This window comes from Pseudorca crassidens, chromosome 20 (genome assembly GCF_039906515.1).
Source record: "Pseudorca crassidens isolate mPseCra1 chromosome 20, mPseCra1.hap1, whole genome shotgun sequence".
NCBI lineage: Eukaryota > Metazoa > Chordata > Mammalia > Artiodactyla > Delphinidae > Pseudorca > Pseudorca crassidens.
In genome coordinates, this window is record NC_090315.1 from 15,704,378 (window position 1) to 15,723,598 (window position 19,221).

The 19,221-nt window shown below is 37.3% G+C and overlaps 1 protein-coding gene across 6 annotated transcripts in view; it reads left to right on the forward strand.

The window, feature by feature from the left end:
* Nucleotides 1–19,221, forward strand: part of LOC137215232 (zinc finger protein 420) — a 98,821-nt gene that overhangs the window by 8,750 nt on the left and 70,850 nt on the right. For 3 of the 6 annotated variants that reach the window (XM_067720131.1, XM_067720132.1, XM_067720129.1), the window contains 3 exons: nt 226–352; nt 633–731; nt 3,995–7,509. In XM_067720131.1, the coding sequence (XP_067576232.1) occupies nt 226–352; nt 633–731; nt 3,995–5,742 (1,974 nt within the window). In that variant the 3' untranslated portion in view covers nt 5,743–7,509. Of the gene's footprint in view, nt 1–225; nt 353–632; nt 732–3,994; nt 7,510–19,221 lie in introns of those variants that run through there. The other 3 variants (XM_067720137.1, XM_067720138.1, XM_067720133.1) reach the window with 3 other exon arrangements.

Consider the following 19,221-nt stretch of genomic DNA (forward strand, 5'->3'; position numbering starts at 1 on the left):
CTTGTAACTGTTCACAAGAAGCTATGACAGAGTAATAGGAATGTTTAGAAACTATTTAGGTGCTCTGCATTTATCACACTCTCTTCCTTTCTGTTACTTAGCCATATTGCAAGCTTCCAGCTTCAACATATTTCTGTTTTGGCCACTTTATGTAACACTTTTCTTCTCTCATTACTTCTAAAAAATATTTCTTTATTTACCATTAACCGTGGGTTGTCATTTCAGAGTTTGGTGTCATTCAAGGATGTGGCCATAGACTTCTCACAGGAAGAGTGGGAGTGCCTGGACTTGCAACAGAAGGATTTGTACAGAAACGTGATGTTGGAGAACTACAGCAACCTGGTCTCACTGGGTAATTTTGTCAGTTCCTAATAATTCAGCTTCAGTCTTTGTGAAATTTAGAAAAGTTTCCAAGTGCCTAGCTGAATTTCAGACCCCTAGTCCCAAATAAATTTTTTGTGCTTTATAAACTTTGAAATGGACAGCTCCATTGGGCACTTTTATCTGCTCTTTTCTTCAGATATCCTTTCTCTGAATCGTTCTGTAATTGACCTTCTTACTTGATGAACAGTGGACTCAATTTTAATTCTGGACAAACAGAGTGTAACCGTATCTATTTCCATTCTTATAAGCAGGATTTTCCATTTCTAAGCCAGATGTGCTCTCCTTATTGGAGCAAGGGAAGGACCCTTGGAAGGTTGTACGGGATGTGACAAGAGGTCTGAGCCCAGGTGAGTAAGAGATGATCAGGCAAAGGGAGGCTGTTGTTAAATTCCTTCATAAGTTGGCCACACCTTTGAGTTATTAGCTCCAAAGTTCTCCTCACAGACCCAACCAAGGCCTTTTACTCCTAGGCCTGTAGAGTAAAATCCTGAGCCCTGGAGGACAAAACTGTTTTAGCATCAGTTACCTAAGGAATCCCCTTCTTTGCTCCATTTACCACTTCCCTTGTTTTCTTTCATGTTCCCCTGTATTTTCAAACAGGGAATAGCCCTCCTTTTTCGGTGATAACCATTTTAACATTTTATATTTTTGACCCAGTGAAACCTGTATGAGTCTTTATCCAACAAATATTTTTAAATACCCTCTATATTATAAGTATTGAGACTATAACAGTAAACAAGAAAAATTCCGTATCCCCATTGATCTTTCCTAGCAGAAGAAATAGTAACAAATAAAAATATACAAAGAGTTATGAGTGTTATGAAGCAAAACAAAAAGCATAGAGAATCACAAAGTAATGGGGGGAGGTGTTCTTATAGAAAGAGTGGTTAAGGATGGCTCTCTGAGGTGCTCGCATTTGAGGGGAGACATGAATAGAGTAAGCCATGCAAATTCTGGGAGAAGAGCAGGTTTTTGTTTTTTAGGGTTTTTTGTTTGTTTTTTGGCCACCCTGCATGGCTTGTGGGATCTTAGTTCCCCAACCAGAGATCAAACCCAGGCCCTCGGTAGTGAAAGCTCAGAGTCCTAACCACTGGACTGCCAGGGAATTCCCAAGAAGAGCAGTTAAGGCGGAGGGACTAGCAGTTGCAGAGGAACTGAGGTAGCAGTGAGTTTGATCCTTTTGAGGATCAACAGATAAGTGTGGCTAGGGTGAGTCAGGGAGAACAGAAATAGAAGAAAATAATGTATCAATATAGATTCATCAGTTTTAACAAATGTACTGCACCAATGCAAGATATTAAGTTATTACTACTGATCAGGGAACCTGGAGGGGAAGGAAAAGGGAGCATGTGGGAACTCTCTGGACTTAATTCAGTTTTTCTGTAAACCTAAAACTACTCTTAAGAAATAAAGTCTTAATTAAAAAACATAAGATAAACTATAGCATGGGTTCATAGCAATTCAATTCAGATTCTGAATTATAGGCTTTTTATTTAACCCTTTTTAAGATCTTACAGCTGCATCTATTTTCTCCCATGCCAGGAGTCCCAGTTATCAAGGACAATAAGAATGATGCAATTAGAATATCACATAATTACATATTTTATCCCACATTATACAAGAAGCCTCTAAAATAAGAAGATCAACACTACAACTAACAATATGATTACTCAAAACAGTTTGAGATAATTGTTTTCGCAGTTTTTTGTTCCCTTCATAGGGTATATCACAGTCAAATTATTTGAAAGTTATTTGAAGTAGTTTCCTTGTATGGTTATGCCACCAATTGTAAATATTGGTTCTTTTTTTTTTTCCTTTCAATTTTTAAGCTGTGCTTTCTTGTAATTTAATTTTGTTTTATAATTATTTAATATATTTATATACCACCAAAGTCAAATCTACAAAACAAGTTATATTCAAAGAAATCTGACCTCTATTCCTGGCTCCTCCACCTGTTCCTTCCCTACCCTGTAACTATGGGGTTTATTCCTCTCCCTTTTTAAAATAAAAGCAAATGTGTATTATACATTTATACTTCCTCTACCTCCTCTCCTTCCTAAGATAAAAAAGAGCATAACTATACATACTTTTGTTGACATTTCTTTTTTTTTTCTTAATTAATTAATTTATTTTTGGCTGCATTGGGTCTTCGCTGCTGTGTGTGGGCTTTCTCTAGTTGCGGTGAGTGGGGGCTACTCTTCATTGCGGTGTGCGGGCCTCTTATTGCGGTGGCCTCTCTTACTGCTGAGCATGGGCTCTAGGCACACGGGCTTAGTTGCTCCATGGCATGTGGGATCCTCCTGGACCAGGGCTTGAACCCATGTCCCCTGCATTGGCAGGTGGATTCTTAACCACTGCGCCACCAGGGAAGCTCGACATTTCTTTTACAATTAATAGTGTATTTCAATCAGCACTTCATATTAATATAAAGAGATATTCCTTTTTAACTGCTTCATAGTACTCCATGATGTGGATATACCATGATTATTTCAACCAGCCACCTACTGATGGACAATTGGGTTATTAATCTTTTTCTGTAACAAATTATGCTTTATTGAAAACTTTCTGCATCAAAAATTTTGAAATTTGCTGGTACAATTAAAAAATTTTTTTTTATTGCTTTATTTTTTTGTTTGTTTTTTGGCCATGCCACACAGCATGTGGGATCTTGGTTCCCTGACGAGGGATCGAACCTGTGCCCCCTGCAGTGGAAGCGCAGAGTCTTAACCACTGGACCACCAGGGAAGTCCCGCTAGTGCAATTTTGAGATAGAGTTCACATAAGTATAGATATTTATACATATCTATTTTTTCCCAGCTTGTCCTTTTACTTTCCTTAATGTGTTTTTGACATGCTAACCTTTTCTTTTGTTTTTTACTGTAACATGGTCATTTTTTAAAATTTTACTTCTTCTACATAGATAATTAATCCAACATCATTTTTTTTTTGGCCCCACCACACGGCATGTGGGATCTTAGTTCCCCGACCAGGGATTGAACCCTGCAGTGGAAGCATGGAGTCTTAACTACTGGATGTGGGAAGTCCCAATGTCGTCATTTTTATCAAGTTGTGATTTGGAAAAATTTCCCCATTCCTAAGTTATAGAAGAAGTCACCCAAGTTTTATTCTAGTTATTTCTGTGTTTTCATTTCTCTGAGTAAGGGTATCTGATCCATTTGGAATTTATCCTACTGTAAGCTCTAAGGTACTAATGCAATTTCATCTTTTTTTCTCTATGTTTATCCTTATGTCGTGTTTTTTTTTGTTTTTGTTTTTTTAAGGGAGAAGGAAGGTTTCATTATTTGCAGCAAGTAAGGAGAGCACTGGGGATCTTTCCCAAAGCAGTGTCTCCTATGTTTATCCTTATGTTTATCACTTTCATTTATTAAAAAAGAGTCCATCTTTTCCCTACTTGTTTTAGCTGCTACTGTTACTGTATGCTAAATTTGCACTTATAATTGTGTCTATTTATGGATTTTTCTTTTCTGTTCCATTGGTTGCACTGATATCTTATGAGTATGATATTCAGTTTGAGTCCACCATTTCTATCTTAGAAGTTTCATTTTTCCAGGAATATGAAAATAGCATTTGTTTACTTGTTATCTTACAGACTGGGAATCCAGGTGTGAAACCAAGAAGCTATCATCAAAAAGAGAAATTTATGAACTAGAAGCATCTCAATGGGAGATAGTAGAACAACTTACAAGCCGTAAGTGTGAGTGCAAAAGCTTTCAAGATGATAAGGAATGCAGAGACCAGTTTGAAAGCCATTTAGGAAATAAAGAGGGACTTTTTAGGCAACTAGTAGTCTATGAAGAAATGCCTAATTTTAGTCAAACCACATCCCTTACGTTACAACAGAGAATTCATTCTACTGAGAAATTCTATGAATGTAAAGCATGCAGAAAATATTTTATCCTTGGCTTTCAACAGACTGAACATCAGAAAAATCATTCTGATGAAAAATTCTATGAATGTAAAGAATGTGGAAAGGCCTTTATTTGGGACTCACAACTTACTTACCATCAGAGAGTTCATGTTGCTAAGAAACCCTATGAATGTAAGGAATGTAGAAAAGCTTTTATCTGTGCCTCGCAACTTATTTGTCATCAAAGAATTCATACTGGAGAGAAACCTTATGAATGTAAAGAGTGTGGGAAGGCCTTTATTCGTAGCTCTCATCTTACTCAGCATCAAATAATTCATACTGGTGAAAGACCCTATGAATGTAATGCATGTGGGAAGGCCTTTTTTCGTGGCTCACAACTTACTTACCATCAGAGAGTTCATACTGCAGAGAAACCCTATCAATGTAAGGAATGTGGAAAGGCCTTTATTCGTGGCTCTCAACTTACTGAACATCAGAGAATTCATACTGGTGAGAAACCCTATGAATGTAAGAAATGTGGGAAAGCCTTTAGTTATGGTTCACAGCTTACTCTACATTATAGACTCCATACTGGTGAAAAGCCTTATAAATGTAAAGATTGTGAGATGTCCTTTATTCGTGGCTCACAACTTACTGAACATCAGAGGATCCATACAGGTAAGAAACCACACGAATGTAAACAGTGTGGAAAGGCCTTTAACTATGGCTCACAGCTTATTCGACATCAGAGGATTCATACTGGCGAGAAACCATATGAATGTCAAGAATGTGGGAAATCATTTATTCGTGGCTCACAACTTACTGAACATCAAAAAATTCACACTGGTGAAAAACCCTTTGAATGTAAGGAATGTAGGAAAGCCTTTATTCGTGGCTCACATCTTACTCAGCATCAGAGAATTCATACTGGTGAAAAGCCCTATGAATGTAAAGAATGTGGAAAGGCCTTTATTTATGGCTCACAACTGTCTCAACATCAGAAAATTCATACAGGTGAGAATCCCTATGAATGTAAGCAGTGTGGGAAGATCTTCATTTGTGCCTCACAACTTAATCTACATCAGATTTTTCATACTGGTAGGAAACCATATGAATGTAAGGAATGTGGTAAGACTTTTATTCGTAGCTCACAGCTAACTTACCATCAGAGAGTTCATACTGGTGAGAAGCCCTATGAATGTAATGAATGTGGGAAGGCCTTTATTCGCGGTTCACATCTGACTCAGCATCAGAGAATTCATACTGGTGAGAAACCATACAAATGTAACGAATGTGGAAAGGCCTTTAATCGTGGATCACAACTTACTCAACATCAGAGAATTCATTCTGGCGAGAAGCCTTATAAATGTAATGCATGTGGTAAGGACTTTAGACGTCATTCACACCTTACTCAACATCAGAAACTTCATAATGGAGAAAAACTGTATGAAAAAATTAATTTAGTAAATCCTTTACCTGTTTGTCCATGACATTCACCTTTGGGATATCAGAAAATTCAGATTATGAATGTGAGAATCCTTTTTTACTTAAACTCATAAGTAACTCACCTTCAGAGAATTCACATTTAAGAAAGGCTAGATTAATATAAGTGCAGAATTACTTTCCATCATATTTCAATCCTAGTTAGACATTAGTGAATTCATATGAGAGCTCAACCCTAAAACGTAGGGTTCTCTTGTACAGTATCACCTGAGCTCCACCATTTAGTATGTGGGTGTTCCTTTGCAAAAGTTACTTAACCCCTGTTTGTTTTAGTTTCCATTAATATCACATATTTCATCATAGTGTTCTGCGATTTAAAGAAGTAAATACATATACCGTAAAGCCTTAAAGCAATGTGTGCTACATAGTTAATGCTTAATAAATGTTAACTATTATTGTAAACGTTACTTTTATTTAGTGTTTTAATCATTACTTTTAATCTTACTTTACAGAATTCAAATGAGAAGGAAACTTTACAAATACAGTACATACGGTAAATCTTTCATCACTCTTACTAAGCCTCAGGTAAATCATTTTGGAACAAAACATTCTAATATTATTAATGTGAGGTTATACCTGATTCTGAATCAAAATTCTTACTAAAAGGAAACCCTAAGGGGAAAAAAGTGTTTTGCCCTTACAAATAAAGCTGCTTGTGAACATTTTTGTATAAATTTGTGCGTGAACATAAACTTCCATTTCTCTGGTCTAAAGTTTAAGAGAGTAGTTTCTGGGTTATATAGTAAATGAACGTTTCTCTTATAAGAAATGGACAAATCATTTTCCAAAGTGGCTTTTCCATTTTTTATTCACACCAGGAACATGAGTGACAGTTTCTCTGTATCTCTACCAGCATTTGGTTTTTTCACCATTTTTTAATCTTAGCCATTCTGATAGGTATGTAATGATATCTCTTTGTGGTTATAATTTCCATTTCCCTAGGGGCTAATGATGGTGTGCTTATTTGCCATCCCTGTATCCATTGTGGTGAAATGACTGCTTCATTTTTGAATTGTATCTTTTTTTTTAACTGTTGGATTGTGAGAGAGTGCTTTCTTTATTCTAGACAATACTAGTCCTTTGTTTGATATGTAGTTTGCAAAAATTTTCCCCAGTGCGTAGCTTTTCATCCTTTTAGCAGGGTTTTTTGAAAAGCAAAACTTTTTAATTTTGATAAGGTCTAGCTTATTACTTTTTCCTTTTACGGATTTAGCTTTTGGTGTTAAATCTAAGGACTTGGGCTTCCCTGGTGGCGCAGTGGTTGAGAGTCCGCCTGCTGATGCAGGGGACATGGGTTCGTGCCCTGGTCCAGGAAGATCCCACATGCCGCGGAGTGGCTGGGCCCGTGAGCCATGGCCGCTGAGCCTGCACGTCCGGAGCCTGTGCTCCACAGTGGGAGAGGCCACAACAGTGAGAGGCCCGCGTACGGTAGAAAACAGAAAACAAAACAAAACAAAACAAAACAAACAAAATATATATATATATATATATATATATATATATATATATATATATATATATGGACTCCTTTTCTAGCTCCAGATCCCAAAGATATTCTCCTACATTTTTGCCTGAAGTTTTCATGGTTTTATGTTTTGCATTTAAGTCTGTGATCCATTTTGAGTTAATATTTGCATACATTATAAACTTTAGCTTCATGTTATTTCTTTGTTTTTGTTGCCTTATGGGTGTCCAGTTGTTCTAGTACCATTTGTTGAAAAGACTACCTTCAATAAATTGATTTTGTGCCTTTATATTTGTGTATGTCTATTTCTGTATTTTCTCTGCACACGTCTGAGTGTGCCTATCCCTCTGCCAGTACCACCCTGTCTTGGTTACTGTCACTCTATAGGATTTCTTAATATTGGGTAGAGTGATTCCTCCCACTTTACCTTTTTAAAATTGACTTAACTATTCTAGATCTTTTGCCATTTCATATAAATTCTAGAATAAAGTAACCTATATCTACAAAAAAAAGAGTTTGCTGAGTTGTAATAGAATTTCAATTTGGGGATAATTGACATCTTTACTCTCTGAGTCTTCCAATCCATGAACATGATATGTATCTTCATTTTTAGGTCTTTATTATGGGTTTAATTGTGTTCCCCAAAATATTCAAGTCCTAACTCTCAGTACCTGTGAATGTGACCTTATTTGGAAATACAGACTTTGCAGATGTAATCATATTAAGGTGAGGTCATATTGGATTAGAGTAAGCACTACTCTAATGACTAGTATCCTTAAAAGAAGAGGGAAATATGGACACAGACACATAAGGAAAGCCATGTGAAATCAGAGGCAAAGTTGGAATTATGCATCTACAAGCCAAGGAACACTAAGGCTTACTAATAACTACCAGAAACCGGAAAGGGCAAGAAAGAATCATCCCCTAGCACCTTTAGAGAAAGCATGGCCCTGCCAGTACCTTGATTTTGGACTTCTAGCCCCCAGAACTGTAAGAAAATTAAGTTGTTGTTTTAAACTAAGTTTGTGGTAATTTGTTATGGCAGCCCTAGAAAACTAATATAGTCTTTGATTTCTCTTATTAGGATTTGTAATTTTTGGCATACAGATCACATACATGATTTATAAGTGTATATCTAAGTGTTTCATTTTCTTTGGAAAAGTTGTAAATGGTGTGTTTTTCCTTTTAGCTATTAATCACTAGTATACACAAATTATGTACATATACATATATACAAATCAATATACAAATTATATAATTGGTGAGTTCTACAGCAAAGCCATAGACTAATATCAATATAATTTGTATATGGGTTACAAATAACTTGTATATTGATCTTGTAATCTATTATCTTGCTGCAGAACTCACTAATTAGTTCTGGAAGTTTTTGTTTTGTACATTCCTTGGGATTTTCTACATAGATAATCATGTCAGCTATAAACAGGGACAGTTTTTTTCTTCTAGTCTGTCTTTTGTTTTTCTTCCCTTATGGTGACTATTACTTCCAGTGTTATGTTGAGTAAGAGTGGTACAAGCATATATCCTTGCCTTGTTTCTGATCTTAGGGGGAAACTCTCAGTCTTTCACTATTAAGTATTATGTTAGCTATAGGTTTTGTGTAGGTGCTCTTTTTTATTTTTTTATCTTTTTTATTTAACATCTTTATTGGAGTGTAATTGCTTTACAATATTGTGTTAGTTTCTGCTGTATAACATAGTGAATCAGCTATATGCATATGTGTATCCCCACATCCCCTCCCACTTGCGTCTCCCTCCCACCCTCCTTGTCCCACCCCTCTAGGTGGTCACAAAGCACCGAGCAGATTTCCCTGTGCCATGCAGCTACTTCCCACTACCTATTTTATGTTTGGTAGTGTATATATGTCAATGCTATTCTCTCACCTCGTCCCAGCTTACCCTTCCCCCTCCCTGTGTCCTCAAGTCCATTATCTACATCTGTGCCTTTATTCCTGTCCTGCCCCTAGGTTCATGAGAACCTTTTTTTCTTGTTTTTAGATTCCATATATATGTGTCAGCATATAGTATTTTTTTTTCTCTTTCTGACTTACTTCACTCTGTATGACAGTCTCTAGGTCCATCCACCTCACTACAAATAACTCAATTTCGTTTCTTTTTATGGATGACTAATATTCCATTGTATGTATGTGCCACATCTTCTTTATCCATTCATCTGTCGATGGACGCTTAGGTTCCTTCCATGTCCTGGCTATTGTAAATAGTGCTGCAATGAACATTGTGGTACATTGTCTCTTTTTGAATTATGGTTTTCTCAGGGTATATGCCCAGTAGTGGGATTGCTGCGTCATATGGTCATTCTATTTTTAGTTTTTTTTTTTTTTTTTTTGCGGTATGAGGGCCTCTCACCGTTGTGGCCTCTCCCGTTGCAGAGCACAGGCTCCGGACGCGCAGGCTCAGCGGCCATGGCTCACGGGCCCAGCCACTCCGCGGCATGTGGGATCCTCCTGGACCGGGGCACGAACCCACGTTCCCTGCATCGGCAGGTGGACTCTCAACCACTGCGCCACCAGGGAAGCCCTATTTTTAGTTTTTTAAGGAACCTCCATACTGTTCTCCATAGTGGCTGTATCAATTTACTTTCCCACCAACAGTGCAAGAGGGTTCCTTTTCTCCACACTCTCTCCAGCATTTATTATTTGTAGATTTTGTGATGATGGCCATTCTGACCAGTGTGAGGTGACATCTCATGGCAGTTTTGACTTGCTCTTCTCTAATAATGATGTGCATTTTTTCATGTGTTTGTCAGCAATCTATATCTTCTTTGGAGAAATGTCTATTTAGGTCTTCTGCCCATTTTTGGACTGCTTTGGATTGTTTGTTTTTTTATACAAACAAGTAATCCATTTTTGGATTGTTTGTTTTTTTCATACTGAGCTGCATGACCTGCTTCTATAATTTGGAGGTTAATCGTTTGACAGTTGCTTCATTTGCAAATAGTTTTTCCCTTTCTGAGGGTTGTCTTTTCATCTTGTTTATGGTTTCCTTTGCTGTGCAAAATCTTTTGAATTTAATTAGGTCACATTTGTTTATTTTTTGTTTTTATTTTCATTACTCTAGGAGGTGGGTCAAAAAAGATCTTGCTGCGATTTATGTCATAGAGTGTTCTGCCTATATTTTCCTCTAAGAGTTTAATAGTGTCTGGCCTTACATTTAGACCTTTAATCCATTTTGAGTTTATTTTTGTTTATGGTGTTAGAGAGTGTTCTAATTTCATTCTTTTACATGTAGCTGTCCAGTTTTACCAGCACCACTTATTGAAGAGTATGTCTTTGCTCCATTGTATATTCTGGCCTCCTTTGTCATAGATTAGGTGACCGTAGATGCGTGGGTTTATCTCTGGGCTTTCTATCCTGTTCCATTGATCTATATTTCTGTTTTTGTGCCAGTAACATACTGACTTGACTACTGTAGCTATGTAGTATAGTCTGAAGTCTGGGAGCCTGATTCCTCCAGCTCCATTATTTTTCTCAAGATTGTTCTGGCTATTCGGAGTCTCTTGTGTTTTCATACAAATAGAGCAATTTTTTGTTCTAGTTCTTTGAAAAATGCCATTAGTAGTTTGAAAGGGATTACATTGAATCTGTAGATTGCTTTGGGTAGTATAGTCACTTTCACACTGTTGATTCTTCCAATCCAAGAACATAGTATATCTCTCCATATGTTTGTATCATCTTTAATTTCTTTCATCAGTGTCTTATAGTTTTCTGCATATAGGTCTTTTGTCTCCTTAGGTAGGTTTATTCCTAGGTATTTTATTCTTTTTGTTGCAATGGTAAGTGGGACTGTTTCCTTAATTTCTCTTTAAGATATTTCATCATTAGTGTATAGGAATGCAAGACATTTCTGTGCATTAGTTTTTTATCCTGCTACTCTACCAAATTCATTGATTAGCTCTAGTAGTTTTCTAATAGCATCTTTAGGATTCTCTATGTATAGTATCATGTCATCTGCAAACAGTGACAGTTTTACTTCCTTTCCGATTTGCATTCCTTTTATTTCTTTTTCTTCTCTGATTGCTGTGGCTAAAACTTCCAGAGCTATGTTGAATGATAGTGGTGAGAGTGGGCAACCTTGTCTTGTTTCTGATCTTAAAGGAAATGGTTTCAGTTTTTCACCATTGAGAATGATGTTGGCTGTGGGTTTGTCATCTATGGCCTTTATTATGTTGAGGTAGGTTCCTTCTATGCCTACTTTCTGGAGAGTTTTTATCATAAATGGGTGTTGAATTTTGTCGAAAGCTTTTTCTGCATCTATTGAGATGATCATATGGTTTTTCTCCTTCAATTTGTTAATATGTTTTATCACATTGATTGATTTGTGTATATTGAAGAATCCGTGCATTCCTGGAATAAACCCGACTTGATCATGGTGTATGATCCTTTTAATGTGCTGTTGGATTCTGTTTGCTAGTATTTTGTCAAGGATATTTGCATCTATGTTCATCAGAGATATTGGCCTGTAGTTTTCTTTTTTTGTGACATCTTTGTCTGGTTTTGGTATCAGGGTGATGGTGGCCTCGTAGAAGGAGTTTGGGAGTGTTCCTCTCTCTGCTATATTTTGGAAGAGTTTGAGAAGGGAAGGTGTTAGCTCTTCTCTAAATGTTTGATAGAATTCGCCTGTGAAGCCATCTGGTCCTGGGCTTTTGTTTGTTGGAAGATTTTTAACCACAGTTTCAGTTTCAGTGCTTGTGATTGGTCTGTTTATATTTTCTCTTCCTGGTTCAGTCTCAGAAGGTTGTGCTCTTCTAAGATTTTGTCCATTTTTCCAGGTTATCCATTTCATTGTCATATAGTTGCTTGTAGTAATCTCTCATGATCCTTCGTATTTCTGCAGTGTCAGTTGTTACTTCTCCTTTTTCATTTCTAATTCTGTTGATATGAGTCTTCTCCCTTTTTTTCTTGATGAGTCTGGCTAATGGTCTATCAATTTTGTTTATCTTCTCAAAGAACCAGCTTTTAGGTTTATTGACCTTTGCTATTGTTTCCTTCATTTCTTTTTCATTTATTTCTGATCTGATCTTTATGATTTCTTTCCTTCTGCTAACTTTGGGGTTTATTTTTTTTTGTTCTTTCTCTAATTGCTTTAGGTGTAAGGTTAGGTTGTTTATTTGAGATTTTTCTTGTTTCTTTAGGTAGGGTTGTATTGCTATAAACTTCCCTCTTAGAACTGCTTTTGCTGCATCCTATAGGTTTTGGGTCGTTGTGTTTTCATTGTCATTTGTTTCTAGGTATATTTTATTTCCTCTTTGATTTCTTCAGTGATCTCTTGTTTATTTAGTAGCATATTGTTTAGCCTCCATGTGTTTGTATTTTTTACAGTTTTTTCCTATAATTGATACCTAGTCTCATAGCGTTGTGGTCAGAAAAGATACTTGATACGATTTCAGTTTTTTAAAATTTACCAAGGCTTGATTTGTGACCCAGGATATGGTCTATCCTGGAGAACGTTCCATGAGCACTTGAGAAGAAAGTGTATTCTGTTGTTTTTGAATGGAATGTCCTATAAATATCACTTAAGTACATCTTGTTTAATGTGTCATTTAAAGCTTGTGTTTCCTTATTTATTTTCATTTTGGATGATCTGTCCATTGGTGAAAGTGGGGTGTTAAAGTCCCCTACTGTCATTGTGTTACTGTTGATTTCTCCTTTTATGGCTGTTAGCATTTGCCTTATGTATTGAGGTGTTCCTATGTTGGGTGCATAAATATTTACAATTGTTATACCTTCTTCTTGGTTGATCCCTTGATCATTATATAGTGTCCTTCTTTATCTCTTATAATAGTCTTTATTTTGAAGTCTATTTTGTCTGACATGAGAATTGCTACTCCAGCTTTCTTTGATTTCCATTTGTGTGGAATATCCTTTTTCCGTCCCCTCTCTTTCAGTCTGTATGTGTCCCTAGGTCCAAAGTGGGTCTCTTGTAGACAGCATATATACGGGTCTTGTTTTTGTACCCATTCAGCCAGTCTATGTCTTTTGGTTGGCGCATTTAATCCATTTACATTTAAGGTAGTTATCAATATGTATGTTTCTCTTACCATTTTCTTAATTGTTTTGGGTTTGTTATTGTAGGTCTTTTCCTTCTCATGTGTTTCCTGCCTAGAGGAGTTCCTTTAGCATTTGTTGTAAAGCTGGTTGGTGGTGTTGAATTCTCTTAACTTTTGCTTATCTTTAAAGCAAATCCTTGCTGGGTAGAGTAATCTTGGTTATAGGTTTTTCCCTTTCATCACTTTAAATATGTCCTGCCTCTCCCTTCTGGCTTGTAGAGTTTTTGCTGAAAAATCAGCTGTTAACCTTATGGGGATTCCCTTGTATGTTATTTCCCTTGCTGCTTTTAATATTTTTTCTTTGTATTTAATGTTTGATAGTTTGATTAATATGTGTCTTGATGTGTTTCTCTTTGGGTTTATCCTGTATGGTACTCTCTGTGCTTCCTGGACTTCATTGACTATTTCCTGTGTTAGGGAGATTTTATACTATAATCTCTTCAAATATTTTCTCAGACCATTTCTTTTTCTCTTCTTCTTCTGGGACCCCTATACTTTGAAGGTTGGTGCGTTTAATGGGCAGAGTTTAGGAAGGGGTGGAACTTAGGCAAGGGAGGGGTTTAGGGTGGGTGGGGCCTAGGCGGGGGGGGGGAGGGGTGACGTTTGAGTGTGGAGTGGGAAGTGGTGGGGCAAAGTTCAAGTGTGGGGTGGGGCCTCTGCTTAAGACCTGCAAAAAGGGGGAGAGGCAGCATGTCTAATGCAGGGTCTCTGCAGTGTGGGGTTTTGGAGTTTGGAGGTAGAGCCCTGAGTGATGGAGTGTGGGTGGGGTTTAGGCCCAGCTTGTTGCAGGGGGTCTCTGAGTGTAGAGGTAGGGTGCTGGGTGGGGGTGTAAGGGCAGGGCTTTGGTTCTGCATGGCAGGAGAGGCTCCAAGGGCAGAGGATTAGGCCTGGGAGCCCAACAGTCTCCTTGGTGCCTAAGTGGACAGGGAAAGCACTGGCTCTGTTCCCTTCTGTTCCTTTGTGCCCCTCCCCACTGTCTCCCACAGAGTCTCCCTTGTTGCCACTGGACCCCTAACCGTGAGTGGGCCCCACTGGGTGTAGGAACCCCTTGCCTCCCCTAGCCAACCCTCAAGTGTGCTGATCCCAGAGGTCTGGCCTTTACTTTTGCTCCCCCATCCCTCCCTCCCACTCCCTCAGGACGCACGTGGCTGGAGGGGGCCTAGGTGGGCAGAGGATCAGGCCCGGGATCTCAGCAGGTTTCTGGGGGCCCAAGTGGGCAGGGGAAAGCTGGCCATGCTCCCTTTTGATCCTCTGCCTTCCCAGTGGTTCCCCAATTTCCCCCTTCGGGCATGGGTTCCCTTCCCCTCCCCCAGCCGTCCCTCAGGGTCGCCAGTCCCATCCCACCTCCACTTCTCCTTCTGCTTCTCTCCCCTCATGCCCCACGTCCTACCCAGTTGCTGGGGGTTTCTCCCATACCCTTTGGTACCATGGTCCCCCACTGGTGCCTGGTAGGTGCCCTAGTTGTGAAGAGGTGTAAATTCCGTGTACTAGTAGCCATTTTGACTCCACCCTCCCGGTGCTCTTTTTAAAATTGAAGTTGTTCCCCTCTGTTCCTAACCTCTTAAGGTTTTTTTTTTTTTTTTAATCATGAATGGATGTTGGATATTATAGAATGCTCTTTCTGCAGCAATTAAAATTTTTCTGAAACAGTTGATCATAGGATTTTTCTTCTTCAACATGTTGATATGGTGGATTACATTGATTTTTTTTAAATGTCAAATCTGTCTTATATACCTGTAATAAATCCCACTCAGTATGTTGTATAATTTCCTTGTTGGATTTGATTTGCTAACATTTTGTTGAGGATTTTTGTGTCTAAAATTATGATGGTTTTTTTTTCCCCCCAAGTCTTTGTCTCACTTGGGGATCAGTGTAGTACTGGTCTCATAAAATGAGTTGGGAAGTGTTTCTTCTATTTTCTGGAAGAAGTTGTGTAAAATCTGTGTTCATTCTTCAAATGTTTGTAATAAACTGCCAGTGGAGACAGCTGGGCCCCAGGATTTCTTTTTGGGGAGCTTTACAGTATAAATTCAGTTTCTTTATGGTTATCTGGTTATTTGGGATATCTGCTTTATCTCAGTTGAGATTTAGTAGTTTGTAGGGTTTTGTTTTTATTTTTATTTTTAGCCATGCTGCACAGCTTGCGGGATCTCAGTTCCCCAACCAGGAACTGAACCCGGGCCATGGCAGTGAAAGTGCTGAATCCTAACCACTAGACCACCTCCCTAGTAGTTTGTGTTTTATGAGAAATCTAGAACAATTAGTTCTACACTTGAAATTTTTCAAAACCCCTCCCCTAATAAAATTTTTGAAGCTCATTCTGTGAGGCTAGTACCATAGCCCTAGTTTCAAAATCAAACAAGAGCAGATAATAATAGATAAATGCTGTAAATGATAATAGATATAAATACTCTACATAAAACATAAATAACATCTAACATACAATTAAAAGAATGCAAAGGAATACCACTTATCCAGAATGTCTGATTTACCTTTTCTAGGTTAATTATAATTCCAGAGATTAGAAATTATATTTCTAAGACTTGTTTATGATGGAAAGATAACTTGACACAGCCTCAAGTCATTTTCGTTCCCTTAGTATATGGTTTTAGAATATGATGTGTTTCTCAAGCTTCTTTGAGCGTGACCCAAATGAAGAAATACATTTGAAATGTATTTCCAGTATGTAAAGAAATTTAAATTAAAATTTCATATAATACTGTTCCTTGGAGAAGTTCATTGAAACCACATTTTGACTGAATGCTTAATAGCTAAGTTTTTTTTTTTTTTTTTTTTTTAATAGCTAAGTTTTAAAATTAATATTTGGCTTAAGACAAATGCACCAAAATAAAAACAATTCTGGTATACAAAAACTAATCTGAAATTTTTTTTCTTGTTTGATAGATTGTGTTAAATGGTTTCAAGTTTTTATTCCATCATGAAATTTTGAGAGTTTTTTCCTCGAGGTAGGAAATCTTTTTTTTTTTTTCTTTTTAGGTATAGATGACATAAACATTATTTTAGTTTCAGGTGTACATGATTTTTCCATATTTGCATACATTGCAAAATGATCACCACAGTAAGGCTAGTTAACATCTGCCACCAGATGGAGAGGGTGTGGAAAAAAGGGAACTCTCCTACATATAACATAATTTATGACCGTCAGTAATAGGGGAAAAGATAGCCTTTTCATATTTTGGGACATTTGCTGCGCATGCACATATAAATTACACTCCTTTATTTTACAGAAAGAGATTGATTCCAAAAGATTTTTTTTAAGTATTATTTATTTATTTATTTATTTATTTATTTTTGGCTGCATTGGTCTTCATCGCTGCGCATGGGCTTTCTCTAGTTGCGGCCAGCGGGGGCTACTCTTCATTGCAGTGAGTGGGCTTCTCATAGCGGTGGCTTGTCTTTGTTGCGGAGCACAGGCTCTAGGCATGCGGGCTTCAATAGTTGTGGCACGCAGGGCTCAGTAGTTGTGACTCACGAGCTCTAGAGCACAGGGCTTAGTTGCTCCATGGCATGTGGGATCTTCCCGGACCAGGACTTGAACCTGTGTCACCTGCATTGGCAGCCGGATTCTTAACCACTGTGCCATGAGGGAAATCCCCCAAAAGATTTTATAACAACCAAAAATGTGGAAGACAAAACTATAAAACCTTAAGAAGATAATGTAGGAGGCTAAATTTATGACCTTAGTGTAAGATAATGATTTCTTAAAACACAAAAAAAGAACACTCTTTAAAAAATTTTAATAAATCTGACATTGAACTTCTATTTATTAAAAGATTCCCTAGAGAATGAAAAGACAAGCTATAAACTGGGAGAAGATATTTTCAACACATATGACTAACACAAAAACATCCAAAATATTTTTTATAAAGTTCTATAATTAACAATGACAACCCAAGAAAAAAATGAGCACAGAACTTTAAGAGGCATTTCATGTTAGACAATGGCCAATAAACATATGTTTCAAAACAAAAAAACTTAACCTTAATCAGGGAAATGCAAATTAAAACCAAAATGAGATTTCATTTCATATCCATATACCAGATTGGCCTAAACTTAAAATTTTCAGAATTTCAAATGTTAGTAAAGAATAAAAATTGAAAAATCTCCTTTGGAAAATATTGCACATTGTCTAGTAAAGCTGAAGATATTTGCATGCCCCAAATACCCTATGTTTAGTGATACCACATTCATAATATATATCCTAGAATAGAGGCTGGCAAACTATGGCCCACTGGCTAAATCCTGCCACTGCCTGTTTTTGTAAATAAAGTTTTATTGGAACACAGCCACACTCATTCTTTTACATATTGTCCATTGCTGCTGTCATGCTACAATGGCAGAACTGATGAGTTGTAATAGAGGCTATTGGACCTGCAAAGTCTAAAGTATTTCCTGTATGTCTTTATATGGAAAAAGTTTGCACACCTCTGCGCTAGAGCACCCTCTGTATATCCATCACTAAACATGTACAAGAATGTTTATAGCAGCACTGTAATATCAAATTTTGAAACAATCTACATTGCTATTTATAGAAAATGGATTTAAAAACATGATATACTCACGCAATAGAATACCATACAGCAGTGAAAATGAATTATAGCTATATGGCTAAATCTCACACTAATATGTTGACAAAGAAAGCAAGTCATAGGGACTTCCCTGGTGGTCCAGTGGTTAAGACTCCATGCTCCCAAAGCAGGGGGCCCAGTTTCGATCCCTGGTCGGGGAACTAGATCCCACATGCCACAACTAAGAGTTCACATGCTGCAACTAAGAGCCTGCATGCCACAACTAAGAAGTCCCCCTGCAGCAAATAAGAAGCCCGCATGCTGCAACTAAGAGCCTGCATGCCCCAACTAAAGATCCTGCGTGCCGCAATGAAGATCCAGTGTGCTGCAACTAAGACACTTAGCAGCCAAAATAAATAAATATTTTTAAAAAGCAAATCATAGAATGTATATTTATATAAAACTAAAATATATGCATAAATAAACAACATAGTTTTAGAGTACATGGTTCAAACTATAAAGAAAAGCAACAGAATTATGAACACAAAATTCAGGATAACTATTATGGTTGTGGGGAGAGGAAAGGGAGTAGATATGTAGGGGTCTTCAAAGTTAGTAGTAATATCCTCTTTCTTAAAATAGGTAGTTGGTACACAGGTTTTGCTGTATTGTGAGTCATTACACCTTAAATATATTTAATAAATATTCTTTTATATATACCCAAATTTAATAGAAACTATCTTTGAAAGCTACCAGTTAACAGAGGGGATGAAAATTAAATTCTTTTGCTAGGTCATACTGAAGTGGACTTAATTTTAATTTCCCCCATTGTACTGTAGCTTCTAAGGCAACTTTTCAAATAACATTGTAATAATTCCTGTTAACTGAAAAACTGAACTTTATTAGGTAATGGTTTCACCTTGTGTGATTTCTCCTCACTCACCTAGACTCTTGTCGCTTGTCCTTTAACTACGTTTATCTCATGATTCAATAAGGACATTATAATGAGATTAGAACCTAACCATCTTACATATAGCAAAAGATAAGGAACAGGCCAGGCTCTAGCTGTTCAATAACTGAACCCCAATTCCATGGTTATCAGGAAAGCAAGGCCATCCTAGGAAGACCTAGAAAAAAGTGTGAACAATGGGAAAATATAGCTATGGGCAGAGTTGTCTTTGCACAACTCTGCAAAGCTCTATTTTCTGAGAACATGAACCAAAAATTCAGGCAAGCACTTGGAAAAAACACAAAGGGACAAACAAGCTCCAGATGATAGATTTAAAATTTTGGTAAGAAGATGTCCTTCTCTAGCCAGATGAGATCCCTCTAGTTTTCCAGCATAGAGTTCAATGATCTCTACTCCTCTTAGGAGAAGTCTTGAAAGT